The sequence below is a fragment of the Pantherophis guttatus genome, chromosome 1 (genome assembly GCF_059756535.1).
Source record: "Pantherophis guttatus breed Tessera chromosome 1, ASM5975653v1, whole genome shotgun sequence".
NCBI lineage: Eukaryota > Metazoa > Chordata > Lepidosauria > Squamata > Colubridae > Pantherophis > Pantherophis guttatus.
This window is the reverse complement of record NC_142063.1, coordinates 279,742,978-279,758,205: the sequence shown is the minus strand read 5'-3', so window position 1 is coordinate 279,758,205 and position 15,228 is coordinate 279,742,978. Positions and strand designations below refer to the sequence as shown.

Genomic DNA, 15,228 nt, shown 5'->3' with positions numbered 1-15,228 from the left:
TTATAGGTCCTGTACCCTTCGTGTTAGAAAGGGGTTTTACTGATCTTCCATGTAAATGATGCTTCCAAAAATCCCTTCTTCTGCATAAATATTGATGTGTAGAAATCTTGATCCCTTTTGTATTTAATCAGCCTGTTTTGCTGTAAGGATGCATAAATTGCATAGTATTCACTTACCCCTATGCACATACTTAAAGTATAGGAGGCAAAGAGATAAACTGTAAAAAAAAAGGTTCCCCTCGCACATATGTGCGAGTTGTTCCCGACTCTAGGGGGCAGTGCTCATTTCTGTTTCTAAGCCGAAGAGCCAGCGGTGTCTGATGACAATTCCATGATCATGTGGGTGACATGATTAAACGCCGAAGGCGCACGGAGCGCTGTTACCTTCCCACCAAAGTGGTCCCTATTTTTCTACTTGCATTTTTACATACTTTCGAACTGCTAGGTTGGCAAGGGGAAGAGGAAAAAGCAGATGAGATAAAGTGGAGAAGTGATTGACAAACCCTTAGTTTTTTGTCTGTGTTAATTAATATATATTCAAATGAATATTTTTAACTTACCAACATGTTGGCACCAACCTTCATGTTGCAAACAGGAGTATGTAACAATGAATTAACAAACTTTTCTCTGTTGCAAAATATCATCAAAAGATGAACAATATTCAGGAAGAGGATCATTTTAGCAATGGAATCCCAGTTTCAGAATGTCTTCACAGAGGAATTTTACAGATAGTACTGAAGTTTTGTTTTGGGTTTTTTTGGGGGGACATACTCTATAATTTTACTAATGTTTTGAACACTTACTATTAATTTCTAGCGTAGCTGACATTTTCAAAGTTTAAGAACTTTTATTAGTACTATGATTGTGAAACGTTTATACTCATGGCTGGTTTTTTATTTTTTATAAATATTGCTTCTATAAATTTGTGCCAGAATAATATATCAAAGCAAATAATTTTCAGATTCTCAAAATTTGAAATGACATTTCTTTCGTATGAAGTTCAATCTGATTCAAATATAAGGACAGGACAATGCCCTTCACAATTATTTAAGCGTCTGTCCACATTAGACAGGATTTTAATTCAATAAAGAAAATAAATATTTCAAAATCACCTGGCCAGAAAAAATAGACAACATTCCTTTCTGAGATGCTGTTAGCAAAAAATCAAGTTGAGGTATCTTTACCATGCATCGAATTACATCACTTCTCTTGACTCCTACAAGAAAGATAAACAAAAGATAATTTAAACTAGTAATTACTCAATACATATGAAGGCAGGGAGTTAATTAAACTGTTAATTAATTAATTATTTAGTTAACTGATCTAGGAACAATGACACATATTTTGATGACATTCAGGTAAAAATACTAAAATGTTGCCAAAATGTTTTGAAAATCACTGCTTGGGAATCTATGTATTCATATCATATTGTACTATTGGTATCATAAGCATATCAGTACATAGCAATAGCAATAGCACTTAGACTTATATACCTCTTCATGGTGATTTACAGCCCTCTCTAAGTGGTTTACAAAGTCAGCATATTGCCCCCAACAATCTGGGTCCTCATTTTACCGACCTCGGAAGGATAGAAGGCTGAGTCAATATTGAGCCTGGTGAAATTTGAACTGCCAAATTGCAGTCAGCTGGCAGTCAGTAGAAGTAGCCTGCAGTACTGCATTTTAACTACTGCACCACCGCAGCTCTATATGAATGAATGAATGAATGAATGAATGAAGGAAGGAAGGAAGGAAGGAAGGAAGGAAGGAAGGAAACATGCATCTGTATGTGCCTCCTAGCTAATGAATATAGTAAAAATATATTCCCTTAGAAAAGTAATATCTAGAGAGGAGATCCTAACATGTATAGGATAACATCATCCTGCTTGAGATACAACTGACTTTGTTGCACATGTGCCATACTACCAAAAATGTTCCCAAAATTATCAATATGGCACTCTTACTATTACAGAGGATGCTGCACACCATCCAGACATGTTTACATAGTCAACCTAATCTACATTTTATATTATTAAAAAGCATGAGATTACAAAGTTCACTGCCTAAACCATGATGTCTGGCTGTGGGTCTATCAGGTGTTGACCATGTCATATAGAAACTGAAACTTGGAATAGGAGAGGAATCAATTGTAAGAAGCATCAATAAAGTTGTAACTACTGTATGTGAGAAAGCATGAACTGGTGTCAAACATAGCCTGTGAGCTAAAACAAACAGGCAAGCCACAGATCACCAGGTCCATGCCTCTGCCAAACTCTCTGAATAAGAGGCGCCCTGGGCGACACAGCCTATCATCAACCTCCTTGCTGGCACCATCCAATGGTTGCCATGGTCCTTGGCTTGCAGATTTGCCAGACACACTGTCCAGGTAAAAGAGGGGTAGAAACTGGCTTTTTTCAGAAAGAGCTTGCTGATCCCTAATTTACGCTGATGCAAATATGAACCAAGGGTTTCCCTTGATTGCATGGATCACAAGAAACTGGCAAGTTCTTTAAGAGATGGGAGTACAGGAACACCTTACCTGTCTCTTAAGAAACCTATATGTGGGTCAAGAAACAACCATTGCTGGACATGGAACAACTGACTGGTTCAAAATAGGCTGTATATTGTTTCCCTGTTTATTTAACCTATATGCAGAATATAGGATGCAAAATGCTGGACGGGATGAATCAGAAGTTGGAATTAAAATTGACAAGAGAAATATCAACAACCTCAGATATGCAGACAATACAACCCTAATGGCAGAAAGTGAAGAGGAACTAAAGAGCCCCTTGATGAGGTTGAAAGAGGAGAGTGCAAAAATTGGCTTGAAACTTAACATTAAAAAAAAATTAAGTTCTTGGCATCTGGTCCCATCACTTCCTGGTAAATAGAAGGGGAAAAAATGGAAGCAATGACAGATTTTATTTTTTTTGGGATCCATGGTAACTGCAGATGGTTATTGCAGCCATAAAATTAAAAGATGCTTGCTATTTGGGAGGAAAGCAATGGTAAACCTAGACTAGAACCCACAGAGACATCAGTTTGTTGACAAAGGTCTGTATAGTCAAAACAATGGTTTTCTCAGTAGTAATGTATGACTGCGAGAGTTGGACTATAAGGAAGGCTGAGCGCCGAAGAACTGATATTTTCAAATTGTAGTAGAAGACTCTTTAGAGCCTCTTGCACTGCAAGATCAAATCAATCCTAAAGGAAATCAACCTGACTGCTCTTTGGAAAGACAGATACTGAAGCTGGAGCTCAAATACTTTGGCCACCTAATGAGAAGACAGGATTCACTGGAAAAGACCTTTATGTTGGGAAAGACAAAAGAAGAATGGGACAGCAGAGGATGAGATGTTCATTGACACAATGAACTTGAATTTGGGCAAACTCCAGGAGACAATGGAGGACAGGGGGCTTGGCATGCTATGGTCCATGGGATCACAAATAGTTAGATATGACTCAGCGACTGAACAACAACAACATAGAGAAAGTAGAAATTCGTAGGATGATGATTGCTGCAAGACGTAGCATGAATGAATGTGATGCTGTTAGGTGACATGAATGGATAGGAATGGGCTGAAAAAGAGATTGAGCCGGTGGTGGGTTGCCCCTGGTTCGGACCAGTTTGCAAGAACTGGTAGTAAAACCGGCGGGAGGCCCCATCCACCGCCGCGGATGTCATCATCAGTCATCTGTGCATGCGGAGAAGTTTCTGCACATGTGCAGAAGCAAGGTACATGTGCGAGCGAAGCCAGCGCGCGCGATCCCGTTGCGAACCGGTAGCAAACGTAAGTAGAACCCACCCCTGGATTGAGCTATATGGGATACCAAGAATGAACAAGAACTGTGATTACTTAGTGGGTATCTTCTTAGAAAAATGTCTGTTAAGCATAAATCACATGTATCTATGACAAAGGAAGGAAAAATGCCAAATAAGACAGCAATGAGAAAATGTGATTAAAGAAAATATATATTACACAACATATAATAATGTGGAAAATATGTTTAACCAATGTAACTAAACCATGCATACATTATTTTGCTTATACTAATAAATGAGGCTGAACTTTTATTTGGGGATGGAACATTGAAAACCAGACCTGCTTTTGCAATCCGTTGCTTTTTGGATACCAGGAAAACCATATTTTCTTCATCAAGCTGGGCAGCAAGAATATCACCTTCCACTATGTAGTATCCAAAGATCTAAATGAAACCCAAAAATGTATGATATGAAAATTTAAATAGTCATGAAAAAAATAAATATTTGCATGTGGGTATTATAAATTGTATACAATGGTGAAATCTAAACTGGTTTATTACCGGTTCCTGGCTGCGCATGTGCATTGTGTGCCAAATGAGCGCTGCGCGCACGCATGCACAATACCCACCACGCACCAAATGCGAGGTGCATGCGTGTGCAGTGCACGCCAAAAGGAGGCATGGGGCAGGGTTGGGTCTAAATTTTTTTACTACCGGTTCTGTGGGTGTGGCTTATTTTGTGGGAATGGCTTGGTGGGGGGTAATGTGACTGGGTGGGCGTGGCCAACTTTTTTTTTAATCTTTTAAAAGCATTTTTTCTACAACCTTAAGAGGTTACAGAAAACAATGCTTTGAAAAGCCTCTGACAATCAGGCAACTCAGCTGGGATCGTCAGAGGCTTTTCAAAACATTTTTTAACCACCTCTTCGGCTGAAGAGGTTGTAGAAAAAATGCTTTGAAAAGCCTCTGACGTTCCCGGCTGAGCTGCAGGATCATCAGAGGCTTTTTTTTTTTTACTTTAAAAGCATTTTTTCGGCCAAAGAGGTTGTAGAAAAAATGCTTTTAAAAGTAAAAAAAAAAAAAAAGCCTCTGATGAGGTGGGCAGGGTAAGTGAGCGGCAACTGGGCTGGGACCGGTTTGGGGGCATGGCTAGCCAATGTTATTACCGGTTCTCAGAACTACTACAAATTTTTACTACCGATTCTTGCAAACTGATGCAAACCGGGAGCAATCCACCACTGGCATGGGGTAAGTAGATCAGCTGAGGTGCATGATCTTCGGAGCCTTTTTTTTACTTTTAAAAGCGAACAGGTTGTAAAAAAAATGCTTTTAAAAGTAAAAAAAAAGGCTCTGATGATTGTGCGCCACAGGTGTGATTGTCAGAGCCTTTTTTTTTTTACTTTTTTAAAGCATTTTTACTACCGGGGAAGCTGGTAAGAAAGTGGAAGTCACTCCCACTCCAGCTGCATTTTTTGCCTGGCTGTGGACATTCTGTTTCTCTGTTTAGGTAAGGATATATCTCTGAAACAATAACCCAGTGGCTCACAAGTTATCTGGTGTTAAATAAAACCTGGGAAGGGAAAAATCATAAACACTGTCTTGACTTATGAATAAAGCACATCGCATTTGTACAAAGTGTTGTGTGCTTTATCTTTATTACAGTATGCATCTTGTTCCCACGTATGGGTTAAAATGACATTTGAATTAAACCAAGAAACAATTTTGCTTGAAAGCTAATGTTTGTGGAAGATTAGCATTCAATAGCAAATCTATTATGCAGTCTCATTGCTTTCAATCAATACATTAACAATCCTAAAGATGATAGATAGATAGATAGATAGATAGATAGATAGATAGATAGATAGATAGATAGATAGATAATCAGACCAGAATTATGCTAATCCTGGTATTATATGAAGAATTGTGCTCTTATATTAAAGGAATGGCAAAATTCATAGAAAGATTCCAAAATTCTATTAACAGCACAATTTATTCTAAAAAGTAAAATATTTTCATTGTACAGTTTTATAAACAATTATAAATATATCAACATGCTGCAGTACCATAGAAAAGTGAAAAATAAAAACACCAGAGCTTTCACTTAATAGCTATTATAACACATTTTATACGTATCACATCTAAATGTTATTAATGCACTAATAAATGTTACTAATGCAAGACAGAACAGTGGAAATGCCAGACTGTTTTTATTTTTAGTACCATCTTATTCTTGTACCCTTGACTTCCATGGCAACAAAATAATCACAAAAAGTATGTTATTAACCCCATCCAGCAATTTTGCCAGGCATTTGAGAATGCTTCAATGTCTTATATCAAAGCCAAATATAAAAGCCAACAGCATTTCTTTAATATTTGTATTCTACCAATCCAAAATGACTTTCATTCTTATGCAGCCTTATGTCAGTAGAGGAAAATACATTGTAATGCCACGATACAAATTCCATGACTTGAATTTGGATTGCAAATATGAAAGGTTGGAGGAATGCTGTGATGTCAGAAGGCACCAGTGGTGGGTTTCAGCAGGTTCTGACCAGTTCTGGAGAACCGGGAGCAGACATTTTGAGTAGTTCAGAGAACCGGTAGTAAAAATTCTGACTGGCCCCGCCCCCATCTATTCTCTGCCTCCCAAGTCCCAGCTGATTGGGAGGAAATGGGGATTTTGCAGTATCTTTCCCCTGCCATGCCTACCAAGCCAAGCCACGCCCACCAAGCCACACCCACATAACTGGTAGTAAAAAAGTTTAAAACACACCACTGGAATGCACACTTAGTTTTTTTTCCAAATCTTGGTCGTAGAGAACACCCATGATTGTCTAAATTGTTTTCTAAACCAGAAATAGCAGCTTCAATCTCTAACCATATTTGAAGATCCCACACTATAAGAGTAAAGAGAACTGACTAAAAGAAGTGAACTGGCCAATACAGAACCTCAAAAGAACACTACAGAATGTCATGAATACAGGTAGTCCTCGACTTACAACCACAATTGAGCCCAAAATTTATGTTGTTATTAAGTGAAACATTTTTAAGTGAGTTTTGCCCCATTTTACGATCTTTCTTGCCACAGTTGTTAAGTGAATCACTGCAATTGATGTTAGTAACCCGGTTGTTAAGTAAATTTGGCTTCCCCATTGACTTTGGTTATCAAAAGGTTGCCAAAGATGATCACATGACTTTGGGACACAGCAAAGGTCATAAGTATATGAACCAGTTGCCAAGCATCTGAATTTTGATCACATGATCATCGGGATGCTACAAATGTTGTAACTATGAAAAATGGTCATAAGTCACTTTTTTCAATGCTGTTGTAACTTTGAATGGTCATTAAATGAACTGTTCTAACTCGAGGACTACCTGTACTATGTCTGGGGTGAAATTTCTTTTCATAAGTGTTAGGTCTTATTTTAAATTATGCTGAACTCCGTGACTGCTGGATTGTCCTTTTTTTTATAGTGTATTTATTGTACCGCCTATTTTTGTGTAAAATTCACTTCAGATTTACTTTGAGAAAAAATACTTGATCAAAAAGCTACATCCATTTTGTTTATTTATTAAAACCAACAGTTAAAAATGAATAGCCTCACCAGTGCAAATATTTTCAGCTGATGTTTCAATAGCAGTTACTTCAACCACCCTGCAAGAAATGACCTAAATTGTACTGTTAGCAAAACTGTAAGTGCTTCAATTTTCTGCTATCAGCTCAAATCACTGCCTGCTCTACCATATCATAGTCCACTCATCAGACAGTTGAAGGCATAAGACCTTCTCAAAAGATGACAGTGTAACCAAAAATAATAATTCTATGGAACAAGCTTTATCAATGAATCAAGATTTGATTGGGATCAACATCTGCAGGTTTGATAAGACAGTAACAGTAACATTAGTTGGGTACCACAGATGTGGGCCTAAAAAACATAATCCATAAGAAAGTAGAAGAAAACTTTTACTAGCAGAAGATTCTTACAGTACTGTATAAATATTGCTGATCTATGGATTCATTGAATAAGATGCAGTACATATCCTACTGAAACAATGCAGTTGGGCTTATTCTGACATCATTACATTATTTAGATGACTTCAGCATTGTAGGATAGCATAGGAAGTGGCCTGAGTCTCTGTGTATTTGTTTTGCTGCTGAAATAAAAGGAAAATAAGCAAAAGAGGACATAAACAGGATTAGTTCCAAATGAGTTGATTTAGGAGTCTTTAAAGTAAAACTCCCTTGATAATTGATTTCAGATGTTTTGCTTGTTTCCTTGGCAGAAGCTGACTAGAACAATTTGGAGTTCATTTCCATGGTCAATGATCAAAGGAATGACTATCTCTTTGCTGAAGATATAAATTTGCAAAAGGCATCATTTTTCACCTTGGGAGCAGTGAATTTTAGCTATAGGGTAGTCTAGATGGACAGACTATCAAACTATAGTATTGAGGATTAGGGTTTTCTTTTTTTAATGGGAAGCAGCCTAAAAGCTGTTCCACATTTACTGTAAAATGAAGCAAATCTAAATCACTCAGATTTCAAAGTCTGAAACAGGACAGTCTTGGTGTGAAAAGCTGTTTTGCATTTGAAACAGGATGTTTCCAATTTGAGAGCCTGAATTCAAAACTTTAGCATATCGCTAATCAAAACATTTAGAATAAACATTTCCTGTTTCTTTTACTAGGGCAGACTCCTCCAGTTTGAGTTTCTCTTTCTTTCTTTTCCTCTCACTTAGAAAAGCCTTTCCAGGCCATTGTGGCTTTATCCTTCCACCTTCTCCTTTTTTAAAGTGAAACTTCTAACCTTTACTATGCCACCCATGCCTCTCTCTACCTTGTTCCCTGTTCTTTCTGGCTTTCTATATTTTTGCTGATCGGTCAGATATGACATTGATTGTCAGAAAAAGATGATTTATCAAAAGAAAATTAACTCTTACCTCACACCATTCTGTCCGCCCATCTGGGTTGTTGCTAATCTTCCTATAGAAAGTTTTAACATCTTGGGCTTTCACATCTGGGCCAAAAAGACTCTTTACTGCATCAAAGAATTTGTCATAATCCATTTCTTCTGCAATGAAAACAAAATAAGGCACTTACAGAATATAACCACAGAGGCTAGCATATCATTTTTAAAATTTCTTTTATCATCATCACCATCACCATCACTCTGCTAAACAAATAATTCCCTCAACACAGTCAAACTATTTACTAAGTCTGCACTACTATTAATCTTCTCATCGTTCCCACCTCCTTCCACTTATGACTGTATGACTGTAACTTTGTTGCTTGTATTCTTACGATTTATATTGATATTGTTTCCTGATTGCTTATTTGTACCCTATGACTATCATTAAGTGTTGTACCTTATGATTCTTGATGAATGTATCTTTTCTTTTATGTACACTGAGAGCATATGCACCAAGACAAATTTCTTGTGTGTCCAATCACACTTGGCCAATAAAATTCTATTCTATTCTATTCTATTCTATTCTATTCTATTCTATTCTATTCTATTCTATTCTATTCTATTCTATTCTATTCTATTCTATCCTATCCTATCCTATCCTATCCTATCCTATCCTATCCTATCCTAGTGTAGAAATCCACTATTAATCTTTTATTTTCATTTTAACCCCAAAATCTTACCAACATACCCTGCTATTAAAAATCTTGAAAATTCTGAAAATGTATAGTAAGAAACCTTTGGCTTTGGAGTGTATAATTAAAAATTATATACTAGTCTCTTTAAGAAGTGTTTAGGGTCCCCATATATCTCACACAAAAAGAGGGAAATTGTAAAAATTCCATTCAACACTGCTGAAAGGTTTTTGTTGTCACCCCCAATGAATTTGCTATGCTTTAAGATCAGCATTAAACCTCAGGTAATTCTGTAGCAATCCATCCTGATGGAATTTCCTATTCCCAAGGATTTATGACCCTCTGTTCAATTCTCTTATTTTATAAGGGTTTGCATACATATCCATGTCAAGTGCCATACTATACAGTACTTTATTAGTCATACTGCTGTCCTATTAATGTTCTATTCATGGGGCTCTGGATTTAACAACTTGAGTACAATGCTGCATAGTTATATTTTATTTGCCACCATCCACCTGTCTGTAATTGTATTTTGCCTTCTTCAGTCATCCAAAAAAGAGCTAATAAAAAAGTAGATACGTATATCAGAGAACAGTATATCAAATGAAGTACTTCCTTACCAGAATCCTTTAAAAGCAGACCTAATCTTTCCGCCCTTTTCCGAGCCACTGTTTTGTCAACCAATTGCTGAAACAGTTGCAAGGATCTTTTAAAGAAGTCTCCATCTGGTAGGTCAAGTAGATCATCTTTGTGAATCTTTCTTCTGGACATCACAGCTACTGAGATAGACGAAACGCAGAGAAGCTCTTTTGCCAATCAGATTATTTTCTTCTGTTTTTATTCCTAATAATAACATTTGTGGAAATGCCCCCTACAGATCTTAAGTATTGCTTTGGTGACTGGAAAAATGATAAGTGCAGTAACTGTTGAGTCAATGGGCCATCAAATACCTGATGTCACAACTCCTCCCTCAGTTTCATTGGTCTATTGGCCAATCTAGATCACAAACCAAACTGGCAAGCTGATGCCCATAAGGGAGTTTACCTTCAGATCAAAGATGAGTCATAGTAAATTCAAAAGGCAAATTGGCGATTTAAGGGAAAATATCGTGTAAAAATTTATTTAATTTTATTTCAGCAATTGCAAAGGGATAAAATCCTTGTTTGTAATGCAGCTGTAGACAATTTGCTAAAATGCAATGAAAATAAGGAAAGCCAAGGTACTATAGATTGAATAAAATAATTTACTATAGTACAATGTTTCCCAGTGGCTTCACTTTCAGATATATTGGGGTAATAGCTTTCCATCAGAATAGCCTTTGGCTGTGCTGGTTGGCAATACTGGGAATTGCAAATTCCTCAGCTCAAGGAAAGCTAATATAATGCTGCAGAGGTAGAAATAAAAGAAAGTGTCTTGTTTTCATAGTTTCCCACAAACTAATATCCTCCAGATGAGTTGCATTACTACTATCATCAACCAGCATGACCAATAGCCAGGGAAACTGAGAAAACAGGGTGTTGAAAATAATGGTTTAATTAACCACTGTTATGTTGTGCTAACAAACATAATGTAGCTGACTTTATTTTGACTTAGTATATTACCCAAACCTAGGCATTGTGGTTTGCATATCAGAGTTTATGCAGTTGGTGAACTCAACCACAGTTTTCTGAATAATCCACAAATTATAAACAAAACTATTGCTTTGTGCAACGTGTGGACCAAGGTTTTTGTGTTCACCAACCATGGTTGCCCCATAGTTCCTCTATAAGCATCCAAGAGTCAGTTGATGGTCAACCACTGTGCTCAGTCAAATCTTATAAATATTTTTCCTCTAATCCTAAGCAAGTAAATAATAATTTGGTGGAAAGATTTAGAGGAGAGCAGTCATGCATTTACTGTAACTCCAATCAGTTTCAATGATGGAAGATTAGATTTGGTGAGTACTATTAAGTACATGCTGGTTGTATTGTAGAGACTAATGGTGAACACAATGTATCTTCTAATAATAATAATTTATATCTTCGAAGGAAATCTTACAAAGTGATAAGAACCCATAGAATGAAATGCTTGAGTTTCAAACTTTCTTCTCCAGAAATCCACAAGACCTACAAGCTTTGTTCACACCTCTTGTCTTATACAACTGCTTTGAAGTTGTGGTCTCCCCTTTATCTTCCATGGAGCATCTCACCTAGTTTTCTTCTCTGAACCCTGATCTTTATAAATAAAGTCAGAGCTCTCACAACTTGCAGTGTCATTCTAACAATTAAAAGGGGGAAAATGAAATAATTTTGATAAAACAAACTCGATTTCATTGAGGGCCGCATCAGGGTTGTGTTTGATCTTGGGGCAGGGGGAGCATGGCCAACTCGATGTCACTCGTGTCGGGGGCGCCTGTGGTGGCCTGACCACTTTGCCAGCAAAAAGAGAGCTCAGGAGTGCTGCCTGTGGTCCTCGCGAGCTCCATTTTCAGCTGCAATGGCCTCCTGCAACCCTCTGCCAGCAGAAATGGAGCTTTGTTTTCGGCTGCAACAGCCTCCTGCAACCCTCTGCCAGCTCCGTTTTTGCTGGCAGAGGCACTGTGGGCCAGTCTTTTGCTGTTTCCAAGGTGGCCCTGCAGGCCAGATCTAAGCACCTGCCTTGAGTTTGACACCCCTGATATAGGTCATATCATCTCATGGTCTTGCAGCATATGGGTGTATTAATTAGTGGTTTCAGACCTTCTTGTCACCTTTGAAAGAACAATTGCAATGATACTAAATTATTATGCAATGGCATTGTACAAATGACACAGATTATGTATCATCATGATATAGTCATTGTACACATCATTTTCCCTTCCTTCTATCCCTTTCAGGTACCCATATATTAAGGTCACCAGACTGGACAAGGTTGCTCTATAATATTTATTCACAAATTTTACTGCTGCTCATTTAAACATGGGAAATGTATGTTAGCATTTGTATGTATGCGCATTTCAACTAGTTTCAGAGTCTTTCATATAGTATATGTACTATGCTCAGCTTTCCATCCTTCCGAGGTTGGTAAAATGAGGACCGAGATTGTTGGGGGCAACAGGGTGACTCTGTAAACCACTTATAGAGGGCTGTAAAGCACTGTGAAGTGGTATACAAGTCTAAGTGCTATTGCTATTGATCTAGCTGATGGGACTATACTTTTAATGCTAAGCCGAATGATTTATACTAAAAGCTGTGTAAAAGGATTTCCTGATTTGTAATGTGACAGTCCAAATATTAAGTGGAGTTCTATTGTTGACATTTCACATGCCATAATGATTCCTCTTCAGTTTAAAAATGTACCCAATTGGGGAAAAAATACTGGTATCTCTTTTCTCTCCCAACTAATAGGTAGTTTCCACAATGGTTATTAAGTTGAAAGAAATATAGCACAAAAGCAAATATGTCTTCCAGAGCTTTGGCACTACAAATTCAGAATAATTAGAGTTAGGGGTGAAAATCCATCATCCAAGAAGTTCATTCAACCCTCGGTCTAATTTCAAAAGTGCTCTGCAAGCAAACAGTTCAAAATACTGGCACAAATAGACTCCCTTCTTGAGAGTGTTCAATAGAGAGAATGAATAGAATAGTCTTCAAGTCTATTCAAAATGCTTTGATTTCTTTCCTTCTTGTATCCAAAGGAACAATGAGGTTTTGAGTTTCAATTCTCCCCAATAATAACATCCAACCTGCAGGCAGGATCTACCGATAACTCATGGACTACTGCTGTAGCCATTTATCTACAAGAGGGTTCCAATGAAATCAGTGGGCTTTAATTCTATTGAGAATTTGTAGCACTTATGATGCATATACTTAACAGTGTTTCAACTTTAGCCAAGAATAAATGTGTGAGACAAATTAAAAAAACAACAATAACCTACCAACATGGTTTATGTGACAGATAGTGAAGTACAATGCAGCCTTTAGAAAGGGCTAATGTAAAGGGCTAATGCAGTTAAAAGTGGTTTGTTTTCTAAATCATCCATCTGTCCTGTAAGAAACCAATTAATCTATATTCTGTGTTAAGAATGTTTCAGCCACTGAACAATTGTAAAGCATGGAATATTTTACAAAGCACAGATACTAACAAGTGTTTCAAGAGTATGTTTTTTTACATCAAATATTTTGTGCTGTGTTTTTCTTACTGTTTATTTTGTGGAGCTCCATGTCACAGAAATTATGAATATCACCTTTGAAGCCCTGACGGTCAGAGCTTCAAAGATGACATTCAGAAAGTCTGTGACATGGAGCTCCACAAAATAAAAATAAGTATAAATTAATCCTGATTCCTGCTATGAGAACAGGCAGAAAAGCACACACACTGCAGCTTTCAAGGAAATTGATTCTTTAAACCCAAATCCAATGTTCATTTACATGGAAATGTGCCGCTTAGCAAAAATTGGAACTAGGTAATTATATCTGTATTTATTAAGGATTATTTTTAAAAAAAAGATAAATAAATATGGAAAAATATAGAAGTAGAAAAAAAAAGATAAAGAAAAAAATTGAAAACAATGAAGGAAAAACCTTTAATGAAGGAACTTCTGCTCTTGTTTACAGCAGTTATAAACATACTTGATACTATTTCCCACCTTCAAAATTACATAACGTAGTTCCCTTCTCCCCATTTAAAATTATTTTTACTCAGTAAATCCAGAGATCATCAGTTCATTTTTATCTATTTTCAGCAAAAAAAAGTCCATCAAGGGTTTCTAGACTTTTCTAAATAGCATAGTCTAAATATTAGCTTCTGTACTATGCCAATGTATTGTGTGATGGCAATTTTTTAAAAGGAACAAAGTTCAATTCCAGAACAGTATTAAGAGTATATGGGTAGAAAATATTTGCTTAAAACAGGTGTGTCTGACCATGGCCTACAGGCAGCCCTCAATAGACAGTAATGCGGCCCACAAAATAATAAATAAAGTTGTGAGTTATATACATTAATTATTTTATGTTTTTATATATGGCCCAAAGTAATTCTTCTCATTCATGTGACCCAGGCAAGCCAGAAGTTTGGACAACCATGCCTTAAATGTTATAACTAATTATGTGCATCCAGTCATTGCTGACTCTTAGAAACCAGAGAGATTCATAATAATCTGTCCCTAACTTGGTCTTTCAGCTCTTCCTAAACCGTACCAATTGTTTCTGTAACTGAGTCTATCCACTTTGCTACCAGCTGACCTCTTTTTCTCTTCCCTTCCACATTTCCCAGCATTAGAGCCTTCTCCAGAGAGCTTTGCATAATGTGTCCAAAATAGGATGTTACACCTATTAGTAACACATACACCTTAGTAACACAGTTACAGGGAAATCCAAAAGAGATTATTTACTTTTTGATAAGGTCCATCTTCAAAGATGCCTGAACAAACAGAACAGTCCCTGGGCACGAGGAAAATTTACCTTATGAATAGTTAATTGTTAAGGAACAGAAAACAAAAGTAAATGAAAGGAATTTGTCTTTGGTGCATATGCTCTCAGTGTACATAAAGAAAAAATAAAATATATTCATCAAGAATCATAAGATACAACACTGTGGTTGTATGGTTAGAATGCAGTAATGCAGGCTACTTCTGCTGATTGCCAGCAGTTCAGCAGTTCAATTCTCACTGGCTCAAAATTGACTCAGCCTTCCATCCTTCCGAGATCGATAAAATGAGGACCCAGATAGTTGGGGGCAAAATGCTGACTCTCTAAACTGCTTAGAGAGTGCTATAAAGCACTGTAAAGTGGTATATAAGTCTAAGTGCTATTGCTATATCAGGGCTATAGGAGTGAGAAATCAAAAAACACCCCAGTAGACAATGGCAAACCTCTTGCATACTGTTGTCAAGAAAATGGCATGGATGT

At 37.0% G+C, this 15,228-nt stretch overlaps 1 protein-coding gene across 1 annotated transcript in view; it reads right to left on the bottom strand.

Annotated features, from left to right (window-relative positions):
• WDR64 (WD repeat domain 64) overlaps window positions 1-10,313 on the bottom strand; it is a 59,338-nt gene extending 49,025 nt beyond the window's left edge. The window contains exons 1-4 of the mRNA XM_087891009.1: window positions 9,982-10,313; window positions 8,701-8,831; window positions 4,102-4,204; window positions 1,112-1,215 (exon numbers count right to left, since the gene is read on the bottom strand). Of these exons, the coding sequence (XP_087747135.1) occupies window positions 1,112-1,215; window positions 4,102-4,204; window positions 8,701-8,831; window positions 9,982-10,132 (489 nt within the window). The 5' untranslated portion in view covers window positions 10,133-10,313. The remainder of the gene's footprint in view (window positions 1-1,111; window positions 1,216-4,101; window positions 4,205-8,700; window positions 8,832-9,981) is intronic.
• Window positions 10,314-15,228: the final 4,915 nt, after the last annotated feature.